Source organism: Oryx dammah, unplaced genomic scaffold, assembly GCF_014754425.2.
Source record: "Oryx dammah isolate SB20612 unplaced genomic scaffold, SCBI_Odam_1.1 HiC_scaffold_5, whole genome shotgun sequence".
NCBI classification, from domain to species: Eukaryota; Metazoa; Chordata; class Mammalia; order Artiodactyla; family Bovidae; genus Oryx; species Oryx dammah.
The window spans coordinates 65,975,773-65,994,004 of NW_024070189.1; the positions used below are offsets into that span (position 1 = coordinate 65,975,773).

Genomic DNA, 18,232 nt, shown 5'->3' on the forward strand with positions numbered 1-18,232 from the left:
GATGAGGCCGCGCCCGCACCCCGGCCGCCGCCCGAGCCCGACGACGCGGCCGCCGCGCTGCGCCTGGCCTTGGACCAGCTCTCGGGGCTGGGGCTGGGGGGCGCGGGCGACCAGGACGAGGAGGGGGCGACCGCGGGCGGCGGAGACGGAGCGGGTGCAGCGACTGGGGGCGCAGACGGCGGGGCCGCGGCGGAGCCGGCGCCCCCCGACGGGCCTGAGACGGGGGCGCCCGGGGTGGCCGTGGCCCCCGGCTCGCTGCCCCTGCTGGAGCCGGACGTGAGCCCCCCGCCGCCGCCTCGGCCGTCGCCGCCCGACGTGTTCGCAGGCTTCGCGCCCCACCCCACGGCGCTGGGCCCCCCGACGCTGCTGGCCGAGCAGATGAGCGTGATCGGCAGCCGCAAGAAGAGCGTGAACATGACCGAGTGCGTGCCCGTGCCCAGCTCCGAGCACGTCGCCGAGATCGTGGGTCGCCAGGGTGAGTGGCCGCCGTCGGGGGTGCCGCCCCTGTGGTTCCCGCACGACTCGCCCTCAGAGGGGCCGCCCAGCCCAGCCCAGCCCACAGCTGGACACCAGACCCCGGCCACGCCCCGCGTGGGCTCGGGCCTCGGTGGCCGCCTGTGCGCCTTTGTCCTGCCGCTGGCCGCGGGAGAAAGTTGGGCGCGGCCCGCGCTCCTCCCCTCGGCGCTCCGGCCCCGCTGCTGCCTTTGTCTGGGCTCCTCCAGCCTGGAGAGCGCCCTGCGTGCAGCTCACTGCTGGGCCCTGGGCTCCCGGAGGTTCCATCCCGGGGATAAGGAGGTTGGGCCGGGCAGTGCCCTCTCCACACCCAGAAATGGCCCGGGGCCGTTCGCTCGCGTGTGAGGGGGGCTAGGGGCGAGGGCATTCTGGCAGGGTCAGGAGAGAGATTTGGTGGCACAAAGAGGGTACACCTTAGGACTTGCCAGCCTGGGCACCCTGCTAGGGGTGGGGAGCAGGACAGGGTGAACAAATATCCCTCCCGCTGTCAGCCCCCAGTCAGGAGGAATCTGGGGTGTGCACAAGGACCCCTTGTGAAAGCCACTTGGGGGGATCCAACCCGACAGCCCTCCTCTGGCCAGGGTGTGGGGGTCCCGAAGCAGCATTGTCGGAGGTCTTTGCAGCCGCCCCATTGTTCTCTTTGTTAGAGAGCCAGGCTGGGTGACATCAGGCCGGCGGCTGCTCATTGGCCCTGGAGCTGCGGGGCGGGCGGGCCAGAGGGTGGTGGGCAGTGCCCGGCCCAGCACACACCCACCCACCGTTAGCTTGCCTGCCCACCAGCCTCAACTTTCTGTTGCCCACACCTCTGGGCTCGGGCCTCCCTGTTAGTCAGCCAGGTTCTAGAACTCAGGGTGGGGCCTGGGCGGGGCTTTGATGGGGCTGGGGGACCCTGCCTCTGGGACCTCGGTCACAAGAGCTAGAGAAAGGTGTGGGGGTCTTGAATTGTAAGATGACCTGTCACCCTAACTGCCACGGGCAGAGGACCACAGGAATACCTGGACACCACCCTCTACTAGTTCCGGGTGGGTGGGGCCTTGGGGCCAGCAAGCCTGCTGCTTCGACCACAGGTACATTCAGTCATTCATTTGTCCACCCTTCATGTGGACACAACGAGGGCCAGGTGTGGTGCTAGGTCGGGGGACTGCCATAAGGGGGCCTTGGCCATGGGCAGGCACCAAGAGACCCCAACTGAACACTTCCCCTCCCTGCCCTGTCCCCTCCCTGCCCTGTCCCCTCCCTGCCCTGTCCCCTGTAACTGCACTGGGACCTGGAAGAAGATAGCCGCCCCATGCCAAGTGTCCAGAAGCCCATTGGGGGCAGATGTGGAGACTTGGGGCCAGGGATGCTGCCCATGGTCACTAGGCTGATCCGTGGATGGTGAAGCATGAGGGCAAGCCCCCTGTGGATGCACCCGGCAGCACCTGGGGGTGTGGGCAGTAGGCAGAGGGCCCCGAGCCCTGGTCTCATCTGAGCCGTCTGGTGGCTGAGTCGTCAGGCTCCGCCCTGTCTCTTACTTGTGCCTCTGGTACCCATTTACCAGGTGTCCACCTGGGTTCCCACTGATGGCAGGCAGCAAGGCAGGGACCCCCCAAGCTTTCCCTGAATCTAGAATGGCTCCTCTCTGTGATGGGAGGTGGCGGGGAGAGCACCTCAATGGAGGTTTTTGTGAAAATTCTCAAGCAAGATGCTGGTTCTCTGCCCAGTCCCGGCCGACACATAAGTCGGGTGGAGCACACGTGCCAGAACAGGTCAGCAGCTTCAGCAGCCCTTGCTCCCCACTCTTGAAGTATCCGTGGCTCCCGTCTTCCCTCACCAGTTCTCAAGCATAGCCTGGAAGACACACTATGCCCTTCTTCCAGTCACAATCCCCCACCCCACCGCGTCTACCCTGTGGGTCCCTGAACATGGAGCCTGTCCCTTTTTCCTGCTCTGCTGGCCCTAGTGCAGGGGCCATGGCCTGCCCTGAACTTACTCTTCTGTCTGACCCCTGGTCCAAGGCCGCCCCTTCCCTGGAGTTCATGGAGGGGGTGTGCATCTGTCCAGCCTCCTCTGACAACCAGAGCCACTGGGCTCTCCCTTTTCTGGACAACTCCATGCTGCTCCGTGAGCCTCAGTCTTCTCCCCGCTAGGTTTGTGCAACTCTTGGGCAAGGGGTAGGGACCATGACCCCTGTGGTCCCTGAGGCTGAGAGGCCTGAGGGATTGAGAGGACCCACTGAGTGGGGGCCTCAGCCTGTCCCTCGGTATCCCCTAAAGAGGACCTGCCACCTCCAGGCCAGGAGGGTAAAGCGGCAGAGGTGGAAGTGCAGCCAGAGCCAGCTGGTAGGGCTGGAATTTGCACTCTAGTCTCCCAGACTCTTTTTGCACTGTGGAAAGAAAAGGTGAGCTGGGAGAGAACTGGCCCCAGGGTTGGGTGTGTCAGGAGTTGACCCCTTTCCACAAACAAGAAAGTGGAAACTCAGGACCAGTTGAGGGGTGTCACCCCAGCCCGTCATCAGAAGTGGGCAGGGCTGGCACACATCTGCTGCCATTGACCTTGGCCCAGTTCCTTCCAAGACCCACCCCCATCCACCCCGGTGCCCTCCTGCCTGGCTCCCCTTGCCATAGTTTGCAGTGTGGCCATGACTGGGGTGTTGGGATTGGGTCTTCAGCACCAGGCCTGACCTGCCAGCCACCTAGGGTCCCCTTCATTGTCCCTCAGTGAGAGGGGCCTCTGCTTGCTATTCTCTGCCTGTGTGTGGCCTCATCCCTGTGGGATGATCCTAGGGTGATGGGGGCCATGCCTTGATATTCTTATCTACCCACTCAGAGTAGGCAGCATAGGAAGAGAGCCATCCCCAGGCCCAGGTTGGGGGTCACAGCCTTCCCTGCTTGCACAACGGGTCCCTATTTCACACGGGAGCCAGCTTTGTCCCCAGACATCCGACTGTGACTCAGCCTTGCTCTGGGACAGCACCCCACTGGGTTGTCCCAGCACCCACCTGCTTGTGGAACGCTGTCCCCACTGTCCCCTTAGCCGGGAGCGCTCCCCCAGCACACAGCCTCCTTCCCATGTGGCCTTGAGGTTCCCTGGATAAATGTGGTCTGTGGTCACCTGCATGAGCTCCCGTGGGGCCTGGTTCCTTGAATGCCTAGTGCACTCAGTGCAGGGGTGGCCTGGATCCTGGTCCAGGCTCATGTGAGCAGCAGGAAGCAGGACTGCCTGCAACTAGGCTGCCTGTGGGGACCCGAGACCCTGCCTCTCTGAGGGCAGGTCCGGCCGCTATGGGGCTTGCTGAGGCCGGGGGAAGTCACCTGCCCTCCCCAGTTCTCTGAGTTGGAATCCTGGTAGGGGCAGGGCCCAGGAATCTGCATTTCTGCTGTACCCACCAATTGGCAGTAGCCCTCAGGGTCACTCCTGGAGCCCCAGTTTCCTGTCTTGTGCAGTTCCATGCCCCCAAGCTCTGCCACCTCTAGGGGTCTTAGTGGGGGGTCCAGTGGCTATCACAGCTGAAGTGGGGGTGGTGAGCAGGGTTCTGTTTGGCCACTGAGAGCTCCACGTCAGGCTGCTCTCAGGTCAGGGCAGGATAGGGTCCTGTGAACAGGAAGCTGCAGGGTTCCACTCCCCCACGAGGGCAGGCTCCAGTCCTTGGCCCATTAGATCCTGCCCCAGACCTGTGAGGCTGGGTCTGTTTCTGCTCTATTTTGACAGATGAGGAAATTGAGGCATGGAACGGTCCCTCAGATGCTCAGAGTACCCCCAGTGTACCAGCCTTACATCACAGTCCCCCAGTCTCAGAGAGTTCAGAAAGTTAGACATAAGGTCTGAGAAGTGTGTACTGGGGCCTGGCCCAGTATAGTCAGGGTGGGCTTCCCTGGAGGAAGGCATGCCAGGCTCTGATGTGATGCAAAGAAGGAAGAGGATATGAAAGTAAAGTTGCACGTGGGAAAGGTCAGGTGCAAGGGGACTGCAGGGGAGGCCCTTCCCAGCAGCCAAGTAGGGAGGAGACCATCGGGGCAGCCACAGGTCAGAATGCCTTTGGAGTTGCCAGAAAGGCTGGGCAGCCACCAAGGGGAGGACCCCGGGTGGGCATGGAGGAAATGGCCAGGGACCAAGAGGTGAGGCTGAGAGATGGCAGACCCCTGCTCACCTACCCTGCTTTTATTCAGCTGTGGGTGAGGGGCGCCTGCCCGGGACCCAGGTTCCATCACTCTGACTTCATCAGTGCAGAAGGCTTGCCCACTAACTTTGTCTCTTTTCTTGTTGAGAACTTAGCCACACTGTTAACTCCACTCAGAGCTGCCCTCTGTGCCGCAGGGAAACAATATTCTTGTGTCCTTCTGGCTTCCCAGTGCTTAGAGGGTGGGGGGACTCCCAGTCTCCTGGGCCCCGTTCAGAATGTCTCAGAAGGCCCTGGGGTGGGGGTAGGGTGTCAGGGGCCTGGTTGAAACCACACCTGGCATTTCGATTTCTCATGGGTAACTTCCCCTTAGCCCTGGGAGGGCTGCCTAGATGCTGAGTGAGGTGCCAAGTCAAGGACCCTGCATGACTGACCGTCTCCTCAACAGATGTCCCAGCCCTTTTCTGCAGGGTCAACTCAGACTACGGCCCAGGGTCACCTGGGCAGCAGTGATGAACCCCCAGGGCATGTCCCGGGCTTCCCCTCAGTGGCTGGGACCACTGGGGGCCCTGTGGAGGTGTTTTGACCTGGGGCGCAGGATCTGCTGTTGGGGGAGGGTCATGTGATTAGAAGTTCCCACCACCCAGGCCTTGGGTTCCCCTCCAGGCAGTCTGAGAGTTGGTGTGAGAGAGTCTGCGTTAGTGTCCTCTGTCCAGTACAGTGGACCAAATGGCTTGAAACTAGAACTGAATGCTCACAGTTCTCCAGGGTGGGAATCTGAAATCGGGGTGTCGGCGGGGGGCATGCTCCTTCCAGAGGTTCCAGAGGAGGGTCTTCTTTGGCCTCCAGGCTTCCAGTGGTGTTCACGAGCTTTGGCGTCCTGGGGCTTGTGGCCGCCTTCCTCCAGCCCTGGGCTCCGTCTTCACGTGACTGCAATCTCAGGGACACTCTGTGTACCTCCCTCCACACAGCCTCAGTGTCCGCTCTGGTCCTACAAACCCCTGCCGCATAGCAGGGGGATTGTCAAAAAGGCAAAGAGAGGCCCTGTTGTAGGTTGAAAGGTGTCCCCCCCAAATCCATGTCCACCTGGAATGTCAGAATGTGATGTTACCGGGCAGGAGTCTTGGCAGATGTAGTTAGAGTGTGGTCATGATAGGTTGGGGTGGCCCTGAACCCAGTGACCAGTGTCTCTATAGAGGAGGAAGGACATGTAGAGTGGCACTCTGGTGTTACAGCCGGAAGGTGGGGGCGCCCACCCAGGTCACCGGCTGTCCCATGCAGCTGCGGCCCTGGAGGGACTGTCCTGAGGAGGGGTCCCTGCCCTCACCATGTCTCCCCCTCTCCCACCCCAGGGTGCAAGATCAAGGCTCTGAGAGCCAAGACGAATACGTACATCAAGACTCCAGTGCGAGGGGAGGAGCCGGTTTTTATTGTGACTGGCCGCAAGGAGGACGTGGAGATGGCCAAGCGTGAGATCCTATCGGCCGCCGAGCACTTCTCCGTGATCCGGGCCACGCGGAGCAAGGCGGGCGGGCTGCCGGGTACCGCACAGGGCCCACCCAACCTGCCTGGACAGACCACGATCCAGGTGCGCGTGCCCTACCGCGTGGTGGGGCTGGTGGTGGGGCCCAAGGGCGCCACCATCAAGCGCATCCAGCAACGGACGCATACGTACATCGTGACACCTGGGCGTGACAAGGAGCCGGTGTTTGCCGTGACGGGCATGCCTGAGAACGTGGACCGGGCGCGCGAGGAGATCGAGGCCCATATCACACTGCGCACGGGGGCCTTCACCGACGCCAGCCCCGAGAGCGACTTCCACTCCAACGGCACAGATGTCTGCTTGGACCTGCTCGGGGCAGCTGCAGGCCTCTGGGCCAAAGCCCCCAACCCGGGCCGCCGGCCCCCAGCACCCACAGCCAGCCTCCGTGGGGACACTGCGCTGGGCGCCCCAGGAGGCCCTGAGTCCTTCTACGCGGGCAGCCGCGGGGGGCCGCCGGTGCCTGTGCCGGTGCCGGACGCTGGCCCCGCCAGCCCTTACAGCGCTTCTGGCAACGGGGGCTTCACCTTCGGTGGGGACGGTCCTGGGGCCCCCACAGGGCCACCCGCCCCTGAGGACTGCGACTTTGGCTTCGACTTCCTGGCGCTGGACCTGACCGTGCCCACCGCGGCCACCATCTGGGCGCCTTTCGAGCGGGCCACCCCGCTGCCAGCCTTTGGTGGCTGCTCAGCGGTCAATGGAGCCCCCGCGCCGCCAGCCCCGGGTGCCCGACGCAGCAGTGGGACCGGCACACCACGTCACTCACCCACACTGCCCGAGCCCGGTGGCTTGGGCCTGGAGCTCCCGCTGGCCCGCCGGCCTACACCGGACCCAGTGGGCGCCCTGCCCTGGCGGCCCCCACAGGGCTCCCTGACGTCCTTCTCAAGTAGTGCCAGCTTCTCCACAGCCACCTCGCTGCCCAGCAGCTCCTCGGCCTCCTCGTGCTCGGCACTGGACTCCAGTGCACCCGAGAGCGTCCGTAAGCCCCCAGCGGCCCCAGTGCCTGCGGCCCCGGCGCGGGAGTGTGTGGTGTGTGCCGAGGGCGAGGTGATGGCCGCACTGGTGCCCTGTGGCCACAACCTCTTCTGCATGGACTGCGCCGTCCGCATCTGCGGCAAGAGCGAGCCGGAGTGCCCAGCCTGCCGCACGCCTGCCACCCAGGCCATCCATATCTTTTCCTAGCTGGGCCCCTGGTGCGCCCGCGGCCCCCCCCCCCCCACCCGGGCCATCAGTGGGAGCAGGGTGGGTGTGAAGGGCCTGGAGGGGAGGAAGGGGGTGGGGTGGTGGGCTGCAGTGGCCAGTGTTTACAGAGGAGCTTTAACTCTTCCGGTCCCAGGCGTGGAGACGACGCGGCCAAGCGGCACCTCAGTTCTTAACAAATGACAGTATTGAGTCGACAGGTTAAAATAAACCAGAGAGAAAAGGCCTGCTTGCCTGCTTGCACTTTTTATTTAAGACACTCCCTGCCCCCTGTCCCCCCCAACCCCCGCCCCCAGCCCAAGGTGATCTTTTTAAGAAGAAAAAACAAAACACGATTTTTACAACTCTGGGTTGTACTTCTTTTGTATGTAGCGGATATCAATTTGACAGTGTTTTCCCACACTCTCGACCTCTGTAGAAACTTCCAGGAGGAGGATGGCTCCCTTTGGGGGGATCATATGGTTACCCTGTAGTGTGTAAGCTGCGCGCAGGCCGGAGGCGGGTGGGGAGGGGAGGGGGTGAGGGGCGTCCGGAACTTTCTAACTTTTTTTTAATTATTAATCCCTTTCTGCTGTGGTTTCTGTTGACAGTTTTTAATTTTTGTTTTTTTTTTTTAACTTTTACTTTTTACCTCTTGTGTATATGTAGGGAATTTATAGGGAAATATGTACTTTATGGAATAAATTTTAAGACTAAAATATATTTTATTTTAAATAAAGTAACGGACCTTTAATCTTACACAGCTAAATTACTGATTATATATTTGCTGAGCTGACCTAAGGGTTCAGAAAATTGTATCAAGAGTTTTATTTTTTGACTTCAAAGCCTTCTTAATAAAGTCTTTTTACTACACGTGAGACCTTGGCCTGGTGTGGGGTGGGTGGGCATGGGGGAGGGATCGGAGTGGGGGCTCAGATCCAGCCCCACCCACCTAGTCTTCCAGGTCAAAGCATTAGGGCTCAGGATATCCCGCTTCTAGGCTTTTCCACAAGCCAGGTGCTATTGGCATCTTATCCGGGGCTCTACAGAGAGGTGGTCCAGCCAGGTCCTCTTATCCTCAGGACCCCACATCCTAGGGGACAACCAACTATGGGGACAGCTGTGAGCCGTGTAGGGGAGTGGTGATATTGGTTGCTTCCTGGGGCATCTGCCTGCTGCCGTGGCACTCCCATGCCCAGCAGGATGACATTGTATAGAGGAGGGGCAGGTCTTCCTCCCAGGAGGGGTCCTGAGGTCTCCTGGGCCCAAGGAACATCTGAGTGATAAGCCTCAGGTGTTGTCCCCCAGGCATCTAGTTGGGAGCAGAGGACTCTGGAGTGTGGGGCTGCCAGACATGGTTCTTCAAGACGGACTGGCCCAGAGGCAAAGACTGGGGGACCACATATTGGACTGTGGGCCGCTGGCAGGGGCCACCAGAGCACCAGAGGTGGGAGGAAGCTGTGGAGTGAGTTGAGGATGGGATGTGCTGACGGAGGGGCCCAGAACTGCTCCAGGGACAAGCCCAGGGGCCAGGTGACCACAAGCTGCTGGCTCGGGGAACAGGCACTGAGGGACCTGGAGAACACAGCCCAGTAGGGAAACTAGGAAGACAGCAGAGCATCCTGGAGGGCTTTCAGGAGAAGGCCAAGAGTTTGGGATAACAAGAGCATCTGAAGGGGCAACAGGGACAGAGAGGAAGCAGCCAGAGATGGAGAGGGCACCCCCAAGAGCAAATGGAGGCCACCTCGGACCCTCTGGTTGAGAGTAGTCACCCCAGACTCTAGAACCCAGGTGGCTCTCAGGACAGACCCCGTGCACCCAGGGTTCCAGTCTAGTCCTGCTGGAATGTCCCCATCTGTAAACAGGGAAACACCTAGGTCCACACTCCCGGCCCTGGTGAGGCTCCAGTCTTGGAGTGCATTGGTACATGGCCCCCAAAAGATACAGCCGTGGAACCTATCGGTGGGAGCTTACAGACCAGTCTTTGCAGCTATAGTCAAGAATCTTGAGATCATCCTGCATCAGGGTGGCCCTGTAAGAGAGTGTCCTTAGAGCAGAAGTCACAGATATTCGGGCAGAAGCTGTGTGACCCTGGAGGCCCCTCTGTCCATGGGATTCTCCAGGCAAGAATACTGGAGTGGGTTGCCATTTCCTCCTCCAGGGGAATCTTCCCAGCCCAGAGATTGAACCCGGGTCTCATGTGTCTCCTGCATCACAGATGGATTCTTTACCCTCTGAGCTATCAGAAAAACCTTCATCCTGCATTAGGGTGGCCCTAAATCTAATGTCTTTGTAAGAGACACAGCAGGATCACAGACATGTGGGAAGAAGCTGTGTGACACTGGAGGTGAGACTGGGGTTGATGCAGCCACAAGCCCAGGACGCCTGGAGTACCCGGAAGCTGGAAGAGGCAGGAAGGACCACCCGCCCTGGAGTCTTCAGAGGAATCACGGTCCTGCCACACCTTGATCCCTGACTTCTGGCCTCCACAACAAGAAGAACATATACCTGTTGTCTTAACCCACCCTGCTGCTGCTGCTAAGTCGTTTCAGTCGTGTCCGACTCTGTGCGACCCCATAGACGGCAGCCCACCAGGCTTCCCCCGTCCCCGGGATTCTCCAGGCAAGGACACTAGAGTGGGTTGCCATTTCCTTCACCCACTTTAGGGTAATTTTTAAAAGCTGCCCTGGGAAACTGATATGGTAGGTGGGCTAGATTGAGGGGTTGACTGGATGGCACAGTCAGGTGCAGATAGCATGGCAAAGACTTGGAGGTGATGAGATCCCAGGACACATCCAGGGAACATAGAGTGGTTGGTCAGAGGGACAGGTGAGAATAATGGGAGATGAGTTGAAAAGGTGGATTGGAGCCAGGCCTTGGAATTCCTCTTTTAATCTCTCCAACCTGTGTCAGGACTTTTATTGGGTCCCCATTTTTTGCCATGGTCTTCCTCACCCTTGGACCTTCCCCTTTACAAGAAGAAAGACATACCAGCCCATACTGAACTTCGGCCAAGAGAATTCAAATGTAAATAGCCCCAGGTGGCTGGAGGTTCCTCTATGGGCCACATCTCTCTGGAACGTTCCAGTTCAGGATTGTCCCATAGGGCATCTTGTTATGATGGGACTGTTGTAGACCTGTACCAACCAGTACAGGAGCCATCAGCCACATGGGTGACCCAGCATCTGAAATGCGACTTGTGCAACCAAGAGACTGAATCTTAAATGTAGTTTGGCTTTACTTTGAATTGAGATAGCATCTAGGGAAGCTGTTTACTATGTAGACTCTCTTAAAACAGAGAAACAGGAAGACCAGTATGCCCAGAGATTGTGATGAGAGTAATAGGGAGTGGAGGTCCTGATCAGAGTGGCCCCAAGGTGACAAAGCCACAGGGGAGGGAAAACCTGTGGGCTGATGTGGTCAGCAGCATAATAATCCCAAAGACATCACATCCTGATCCCAGGGCCTGTGGACGTGTCACCTCATGCAGCAGAGGGGACTCTGCAGGTGGGGTTAAGGCCCCTGAGATGCGGATAACCCTGGATTCCCCAGGGGGAGCCCAGTGTCATCACAGGACCCTTATAAGAGGGAGAGGGAGGGTCAGAGGCAGAGAGACAGGAGATTTGCACTGTTGGCTGTGAGGATGGAGGGAGGAGCTGCAAGCCAGGGATGCAGCGCCTCTAGAAGCTGGAAAAGTGGGGAGCCAGTGTTCTCCAGGAGCCTCCAGAGGGGACAACCCTGCCCACATGTGAATCTGAGGACTTTTGCCCTCCAGGACTGTTAGGAAGAATAAATTTGTGTTGGTTTAAGCCCCCACATGTGTGGTGCTTTGTTTCAATATAGGAAACTCACACAGCTGTATTAAAAGCTGCCCGTGCACCTTGGAGAAATGGCTGATTCTATGCCCTGCACAGGGAAACTATAAAATGAGCCTAGACATCTTGTGGTGCCAGAAAGTAAGGACATCTTCAAAACACCCCATGAGAATGAGGGCATGTCCAAGGGACACCGAAGCCAGAGGCCAGAGCTGAAATAATGCATCCTAGAAGATAGAGGACACCCAGTGAACTTGAATTTCTAATATACAGTGGATCATGCTTTTAGTCAAAATGTGTCACCAATATTGCCTGGGACACCCCTCTTCCTGATGATCATTCAGTTATTTACCTGAAATTCAGATTTAACAGAACATACTATGTTTTTATTTGCTTCATGTGGTAACTCTATGAGGTATGGAGGGGGATGGGAAGGGGGATGAGAACTCACTGATTTGCAGGGAGATACATATATGCTGGAGAGGTCACTCCTGTGGTTCCTAAATTCCACCCTGACTTCAAAGGTGCAGAGCAGCCTAACAGGATGTGGACAATATATTAAAAAGCAGAGACCTCACTTTGTTAACAAAGGTCTGTAGAGTCAAAGCTATGGTTTGGCCACTTGATGTGAAGAGCCAGCTCACTGGAAAAGACCCTGATGCTGGGAAAGATTGAGGACAGGAGGAGTAGGGGGCAGCAGAGGATAAGATGGTTGGATGGCATCGCCACTCAATTGGACATGAATTTGAGCAAACTCAGGGAGATCGCCGGGGCAGCGGAGCCTGGTGTGCTGCGGTCCATGAGTTCCGAGAGGCTGGGACACGACTTAGGGACTGAACACCACCAGGATGTGGGGTGGGGACTGGCAGGTTCGTGAACCTGGAGCAGAATTAATTCCACACACATTTATGGATATGGACTGAACGCCTTGATCCTTGCCATTCCAGGAGCGGGTTTGCTCCGGGGCGGAAGCAGGAGGAAGCCAGAAAGCCCCAAGCACTTTTGCTGCTACTAACCCCTTGCGCCATTCCCAGCCGGGCCCCTCCAGCGGCCGGGAGGGACCAGAACTGCCGGTCCTCTGTCGCCACTGTGTGGCCGGAGCCGCGCATGACACTCTGCCCGATACAGTTGCAGAGCCCGCTCCTTATTATTTATGTAAAGTGGGCGTAACTGCCCTTGGCCCAGGCCTGTGGGCTCCTCAGGACACAAGCCGGTCCCCTTCTACAGCCCACAATCCATCGCTCAGCAACCCAGCGGTGGCACGCAGTGGGCCCTCCCTAAACGTTTGCTGATTGAATACCCGACAGGGACTGCTCCCCGCTACCCAAATGAAACTGAGGGTTTTTTCTTTAGCCTAACCAGATCCCTAACCGCCTGACCTCCTGAGGTCCTGAGATACTGCTCACATTTAAATACACACCTGAGTGGGAGAGGAGGTGACACAGATGCTGGAGGCCACCTGGTTTACACCATCTGACCATTGGGAATTTACCCTGGCGTCCAGTGTGAGCAGGGCTTGGAGTTTATTTTTCCAAATAATTAATGTAAGTTCTCCCCCTAGGCACTGTGGTCATTTGGGGCCTGGATCATCCTCTGAGGGGCATCCTGGACACTGAGAGGGTTGACCAGCATCCCTGCCCCTCCATTCGATGTCAGGATGTCCCAGTTCTGATGATGAAAATGTTCTAAAATCTCCCCTGGTGGCAGGAACCTCCCCTCCCCCAGTGAGAACTGTTCATCCCGTTTCTCAGGGATTGGACCAAATTGGCCCTGAACAGGCTGTGTCCCGGAATCTCCCCATATACCCACCCACATGGAGGGTTCCGCTTGCAGAGTTGGAACATCTGATTTTCATTTATTTCAAGCAACCCTTAAGATGGATTCATATCCCAGCTAAAATGACTTATGCTTGACTCGTAAAACTTTTTAGTGTTGGAAATGTCACATGTAAATCCAAGTAGAGAGGGTCAATCCAAAGGACCCAGCTTCAGCAAATAACCAATTCTCAAATTCCCCAGCAATTCTTGGCTGTTTCTCTCCACCTGCCCCACCTCCACCAGGCTCTGTAGCAAACTGCATTTGTCCGCAAGGCCAGGATGCTTACTGAGTAACACACATAGCCACAATGTCACCATCAGAACTTAAAATTATTAACAATAACTTTTTTTAAAAAAAAGTTAAGACATGTGGGATCTAGTTACCTGACCAGGGATCAAACCTGGGCCCCTCCATTGGGAGTGCAGAGTCTTAGTCACTGTCCACCAGGGGAGTCCTCATGGTAAGGCTGATTTCTCAACAGTAACTCTCCGGGCAGCATTTCCCTTTCCTCGAGTGTATTGTTTTTGTTTACAAGTCAGTTCGTTTCAATCTGCATCCGGCGCATACTCCCTGGAGACCTGGCTCTCATGGATTGTTCATGTACTCTAACCAGTGGTTCCCAACACAGATCCTCAGTGTGGATGAGGAGGTTTAAAAAATATCAAAGCCTGAGTCCCCCTGGTTATGCTATAATTAGTCTGGGTGCCATGTGGGCAGCAGGATATTTTTTCAATTGTAGTAAACATAACAAAATTTACCACTTTGACGTGTACATTGAGTATATTCACAATTTAGCCCATCCATCACCCCTATCTCATTCCAGAATATTCTCATCACTCCAAAAAGAAATCCCACCTCCATTAGCAGTCACTCCCCACCCACCAGTCCCTGACAACCAGGATCTGTGTCTGTAGATCGGCCTGTTCTGGACATTTGCCATCAGCGGAATCACACCCTGTGGGTCCTTGTGTGTCTGCTTCCCTCATTGAGCATCGTGTTCTCAAGTCTCATCCACAGTGTAGGGAGTGTCAGGGCTTCTCTCCTTTTATGACTGAAGAATATTCTTGTGTATATATGGACCACCTTTTGTTATCCATTCATCCTTGAGGAATGAATTTTTTAATTAAATGTTTTTATGTTAAAAAATTAAAGAAAAATTTTGGGCTGTGCTAGGTCTTCATTGCTGAGTCCTGGCTTCAGTATTTGAGGCACACGGGCTTAGTTGCACAGAGACCTAGGAATAAAATTACTGAATTATTTGGCAATTCTATGTTTAGTTTATTGAGGAACCAAGGAATAGAGTTTTTTGGGTTTATTTTTTATTTTCATTGAGCTACGCTGGCATGTGGGATCTTAGTTCCCGGATCAGGGATCAAACCTGCACCCCTGCTATGGAAGCGAGGAGTCTTAACCACTGCACTGCCAGGGAAGTCCGAAACAGAGTTTTTAATCGAAATTTTTATTGAGGTCATTGTAGATTCCCCTGGAGTTTTAAGAAATAATGCTGATCCCTTATACACTCTGTCCAGTCTCCCCCAAAGTTTGCGTTTGCAAAACGACGGTACCTCAACCAGGATACATTTATATCTAAATCAATTTCCAAGTTCCTCAATTTTTCTTGTATTTGTGTATGTGCGTGTATTTAGTTGTCTACAGTTGTATCAGTAGGGTAGGTACTTGTATATACCACCACAGTGGCCTATTTCCCTAACTTTGGCAACCACTCAAATGTCCTCCATTTCAAAAAGGATATCATTTCAAAGTGCTATATAAACATAATCTTACAGTATATGAGACTGTGACATTGTTTTTGTTTTTTGCTCAGCATGATTTCCCGGAGTCATCAGAATTTTTTAAACTCTTCAGTGAGGCGGTCTGATATTATTCAGGTGATCTACTTACAGCTGTTCTCCTAGCAACCCATGTGCCTCAGTCTTCTCATCTATTAAATGGGGAGAGGAAAGCCCCCAGCACTTAGGTGAACTTTGAGAATTAGAGTAGATAGGGAACCAGATGCCCACAGTCAGGACCTGGAGCCTGCGAGGCTTTGTGATGGCACACCAGGTTGCCATGGCACCAACCAACGTGCCTGCCCGGGATGCTACAGCCCCGCCTCACTTGCTGGTGATTGGAGGAGGCATCGTGACATGCTCTCACAGACCAATGAAGAGGTAGTCCAGAGGCTGGGTTCTATCGACGCTTTAGATTGGGGGAAAAGGGTAGAATTGAGTGAAGCCAAATTTTCCCTCACTCCTCAGGTTTAAATAGGCTTTGCGTGGTTTCTTAAAAAAAAAAAAAAAAAAAGCCCGGTCATCCCCGGAAAGAATTCATTTCCATTTCATGAAGCTCCAGCCCGTTTTAAATGCCCCAAAAGGTGAGGCTAATAATTCTTCTAATAATTTTACTTCTTAAGACACACAGTTAACCTCTCTGAAGAAGATTCCAGAAATTTTCAGTGTGAGGGTGGTGTGGGCACTTTGCCATCTCTCGAAGTTCTCATACCTAGAAATAAGAATCGGCCTGGGAGGTTATGAAATTAATATATTCCGTGGTTGGTTTATTTTTAATAAACCACCATTGTAGGCTCAGGGTGTGGGCGATTCTCACAGATTGTTGCTGTTCTTACGCCCACAAACAGATGGAAATAAATACTCTAGGTAGGTCATTTTGCAAGATGCACAGTTAAATGGACTGTGGATGTTTTGCCTCCCCTCCACTCCCAGAAACAAATGTTCTGGGCAGAAAAGGGGGTGGGTCCTTTTCATGTTTTGGCATGTGTATTAGTTAGCTATTGCTGGGTAATGCATCACCCCCAAACTGAGTGACTTGAAACATCCATTTATACATTAGAGTATTAGCCAGGAAAAAGAGTGATGTTCTGACACACTACAGTGTGGATGGACCTTGAAAATACCGTGCTCGGGACTTCCCTAGAGGTCCAGTGGTTAAGACTGCAGGTTTGCACTGTAGAGGGAACGGGTTCCATCCCTGGTCTTGGATCTAAGATCCCACGTGCTATGCAGCAAGGCCAAATAAATATTTTTTAAAATTAAAAAAAAAAGACTATGATACTCGGTGAGAGAAGCCAAACACGAAAGGCCACACAGCATGTGATTCTGTTGATGGGAAATGTCCAGAACAGAAAATGGGAAATGTGGATCTCCAGGCAGATCTCCAGGCACAGAGAGTGGGTTCTTGGTTGTCAGGGGCTGGGGAAGTGGAGGGGGTGAGGAGTGACTGCTGATGAGGACAGGTGTTCTTCTGGCCTGATGGACTGTTCTGGAGCTAGACAGGGGTGGTGACTGTGCAACAGTGTGAATGCACTCAGTGCCATGAGCTGCACCCTTTAAAACGGTGAATTTCATCTCATGTTACCTCAGTAGTAATGATAGTAGCAAAGTAAAAAAAAAAAACAAAACACAATCCACACACGGTTTGTGTACTTCTCTGCTCACACCCCATTCCTCCAGATTCTCCAGGGAATCCAGGGAGATTCTAAACTCTCTTTTATGCAGAACAGTTTCTCTTCCCAGGTCTGACCACACTCAGGCCTGCGACCTCTCCTGATGGACCCGCAGCCCCTTGGTTCCCTCCCTTTACTCCGTTCTTCCACAAAATCATCAGGTGGGTCTTTCCACCCAGAGGCAGGAATGCACCGAGTCACAGGGTTGAGAGAAAGAGCAACACTGACGGTTTAATTTTTTCCATAGGAACATACTGAAAGTCACTCGGTCCTGTCTGACTCTTCGAGACCCCATGGACCATACAGTCCACGGAATTCTCCAGGCCAGAATACTGGAGTGGGCTGCCATTCCCTTTTCCAGGGGATCTTCCCAACCCAGGGATTGAACGCAGGTCTCCTGCACTGTGGGCTGTCTATCAGCTGAGCCACCAGGGAAGCCATGGGGGCATAAGTCCCTGAAAATGGGTAGAAAGATCCAGAGAAGGAAGGAAGGAAGAGGACCAGGAAGGAAGAGGACCAGAGATGAGAGGCATCAGCCCTGGGGATTTAGCTTCACTGTCAGGTTGCAATTTGGAAACTGATAGCAGGTGTGTGTGTGAGTTGCTCAGTCGTGTCTGACTTTTTGTGACTGATTTTTTGTCTGATTGTAGCCTGCCATGCTCCTCTGAGGAGAAGGCAATGGCACCCCACTCCAGTACCCTTGCCTGGAAAATCCCATGGACGGAGGAGCCTGGTAGGCTGCAGTCCATGGGGTCGCTGAGAGTCGGACATGACTGAGCAACTTCACTTTCACTTTTCAATTTCATACATTGGAGAAGGAAATGGCAGCCCACTCCAGGGTTCTTGCCTGGAGAATCCCAGGGACGGGGGTGCCTGGTGGGCTGCCATCTATGGGGTCCCACAGAGTCAGACACAACTGAAGCAACTTAGCAGTAGCAGCAGCAGCAGGCTCCTCTGTCTATGGAATTCTCCAGGTAAGAAGACTGGAGTGGGTTGTCATTCCCTTCTCCAAGGAGTCTACCCACCCAGGGACTGAGCCTGAGTCTCCTGCACTGATTCTTTCCAAGCAGGCAGTTCAAAGGGAAAAGCCTGCCAGGGGTGGGCTCAGGTTCCCAACTCTGACCTGCTCGGTGGCCTGGCACAGGTCTCGTCCCTCTTCAGTTGCCCCTGTGCCCTGCCTGCAGGTGGGTGTCTGTGGGCCCTGGGATCCTTCCCAGGGCTGTGAGGGGCCACCTGAACGAGGGCTGCAGCTCTGCCTGGGCCACGCCTCCAGCCCCTGAGACATCTGCCCATTGAGCACAGCAGATGGGCTGAACCTCCCGCCTCCACAGGCAGCCACACCAGTTGGCAAGGATGTCATCAAAGGGCTCAGAACCTTTGTTCAGAACCTTAGGATTGGAACCTCCCTGGTTGGGGAGCTAAGATCCCACATGCCTCATGGCCAAGAAACCCAAAACATAAAACAGAAGCAATATTGTAACACGTGCAACAGACCTTAAAAATGGTCCACATCAAAAAAAATCTTCAAAACAAAAAGCCTTGGGATTTGCTTCACTCGACCTGATCCTGACCCAGCACAGGGAGCCTGATGGATTGAAGAACACCTCCTCCTACAATCTGGGTTCAGGAAGCAATTGTCTTTTCCAGACCAGCCAAACTCAAGCCTCTGAGTTCTCTCATTTCTGTGGGCTCGCCAGCCAGCTCTTTCCCGAACTCATCTTTCTGACACTATCCTCTCACACATAACGACCAGCTGTCCACTAACCAGAGCCTCCAGCTCTAGGAACACACCACGACTCCAGTCC

The 18,232-nt window shown here is 55.2% G+C and overlaps 1 protein-coding gene across 1 annotated transcript in view; it reads left to right on the forward strand.

Annotated features, from left to right (window-relative positions):
- Positions 1-8,209, forward strand: part of MEX3D (mex-3 RNA binding family member D) — a 13,785-nt gene extending 5,576 nt beyond the window's left edge. The window contains exons 2-3 of the mRNA XM_040241564.1: positions 7-475; positions 5,965-8,209. Coding sequence (XP_040097498.1) covers positions 7-475; positions 5,965-7,334 — 1,839 coding nt within the window. The 3' untranslated portion in view covers positions 7,335-8,209. The remainder of the gene's footprint in view (positions 1-6; positions 476-5,964) is intronic.
- Positions 8,210-18,232: the final 10,023 nt, after the last annotated feature.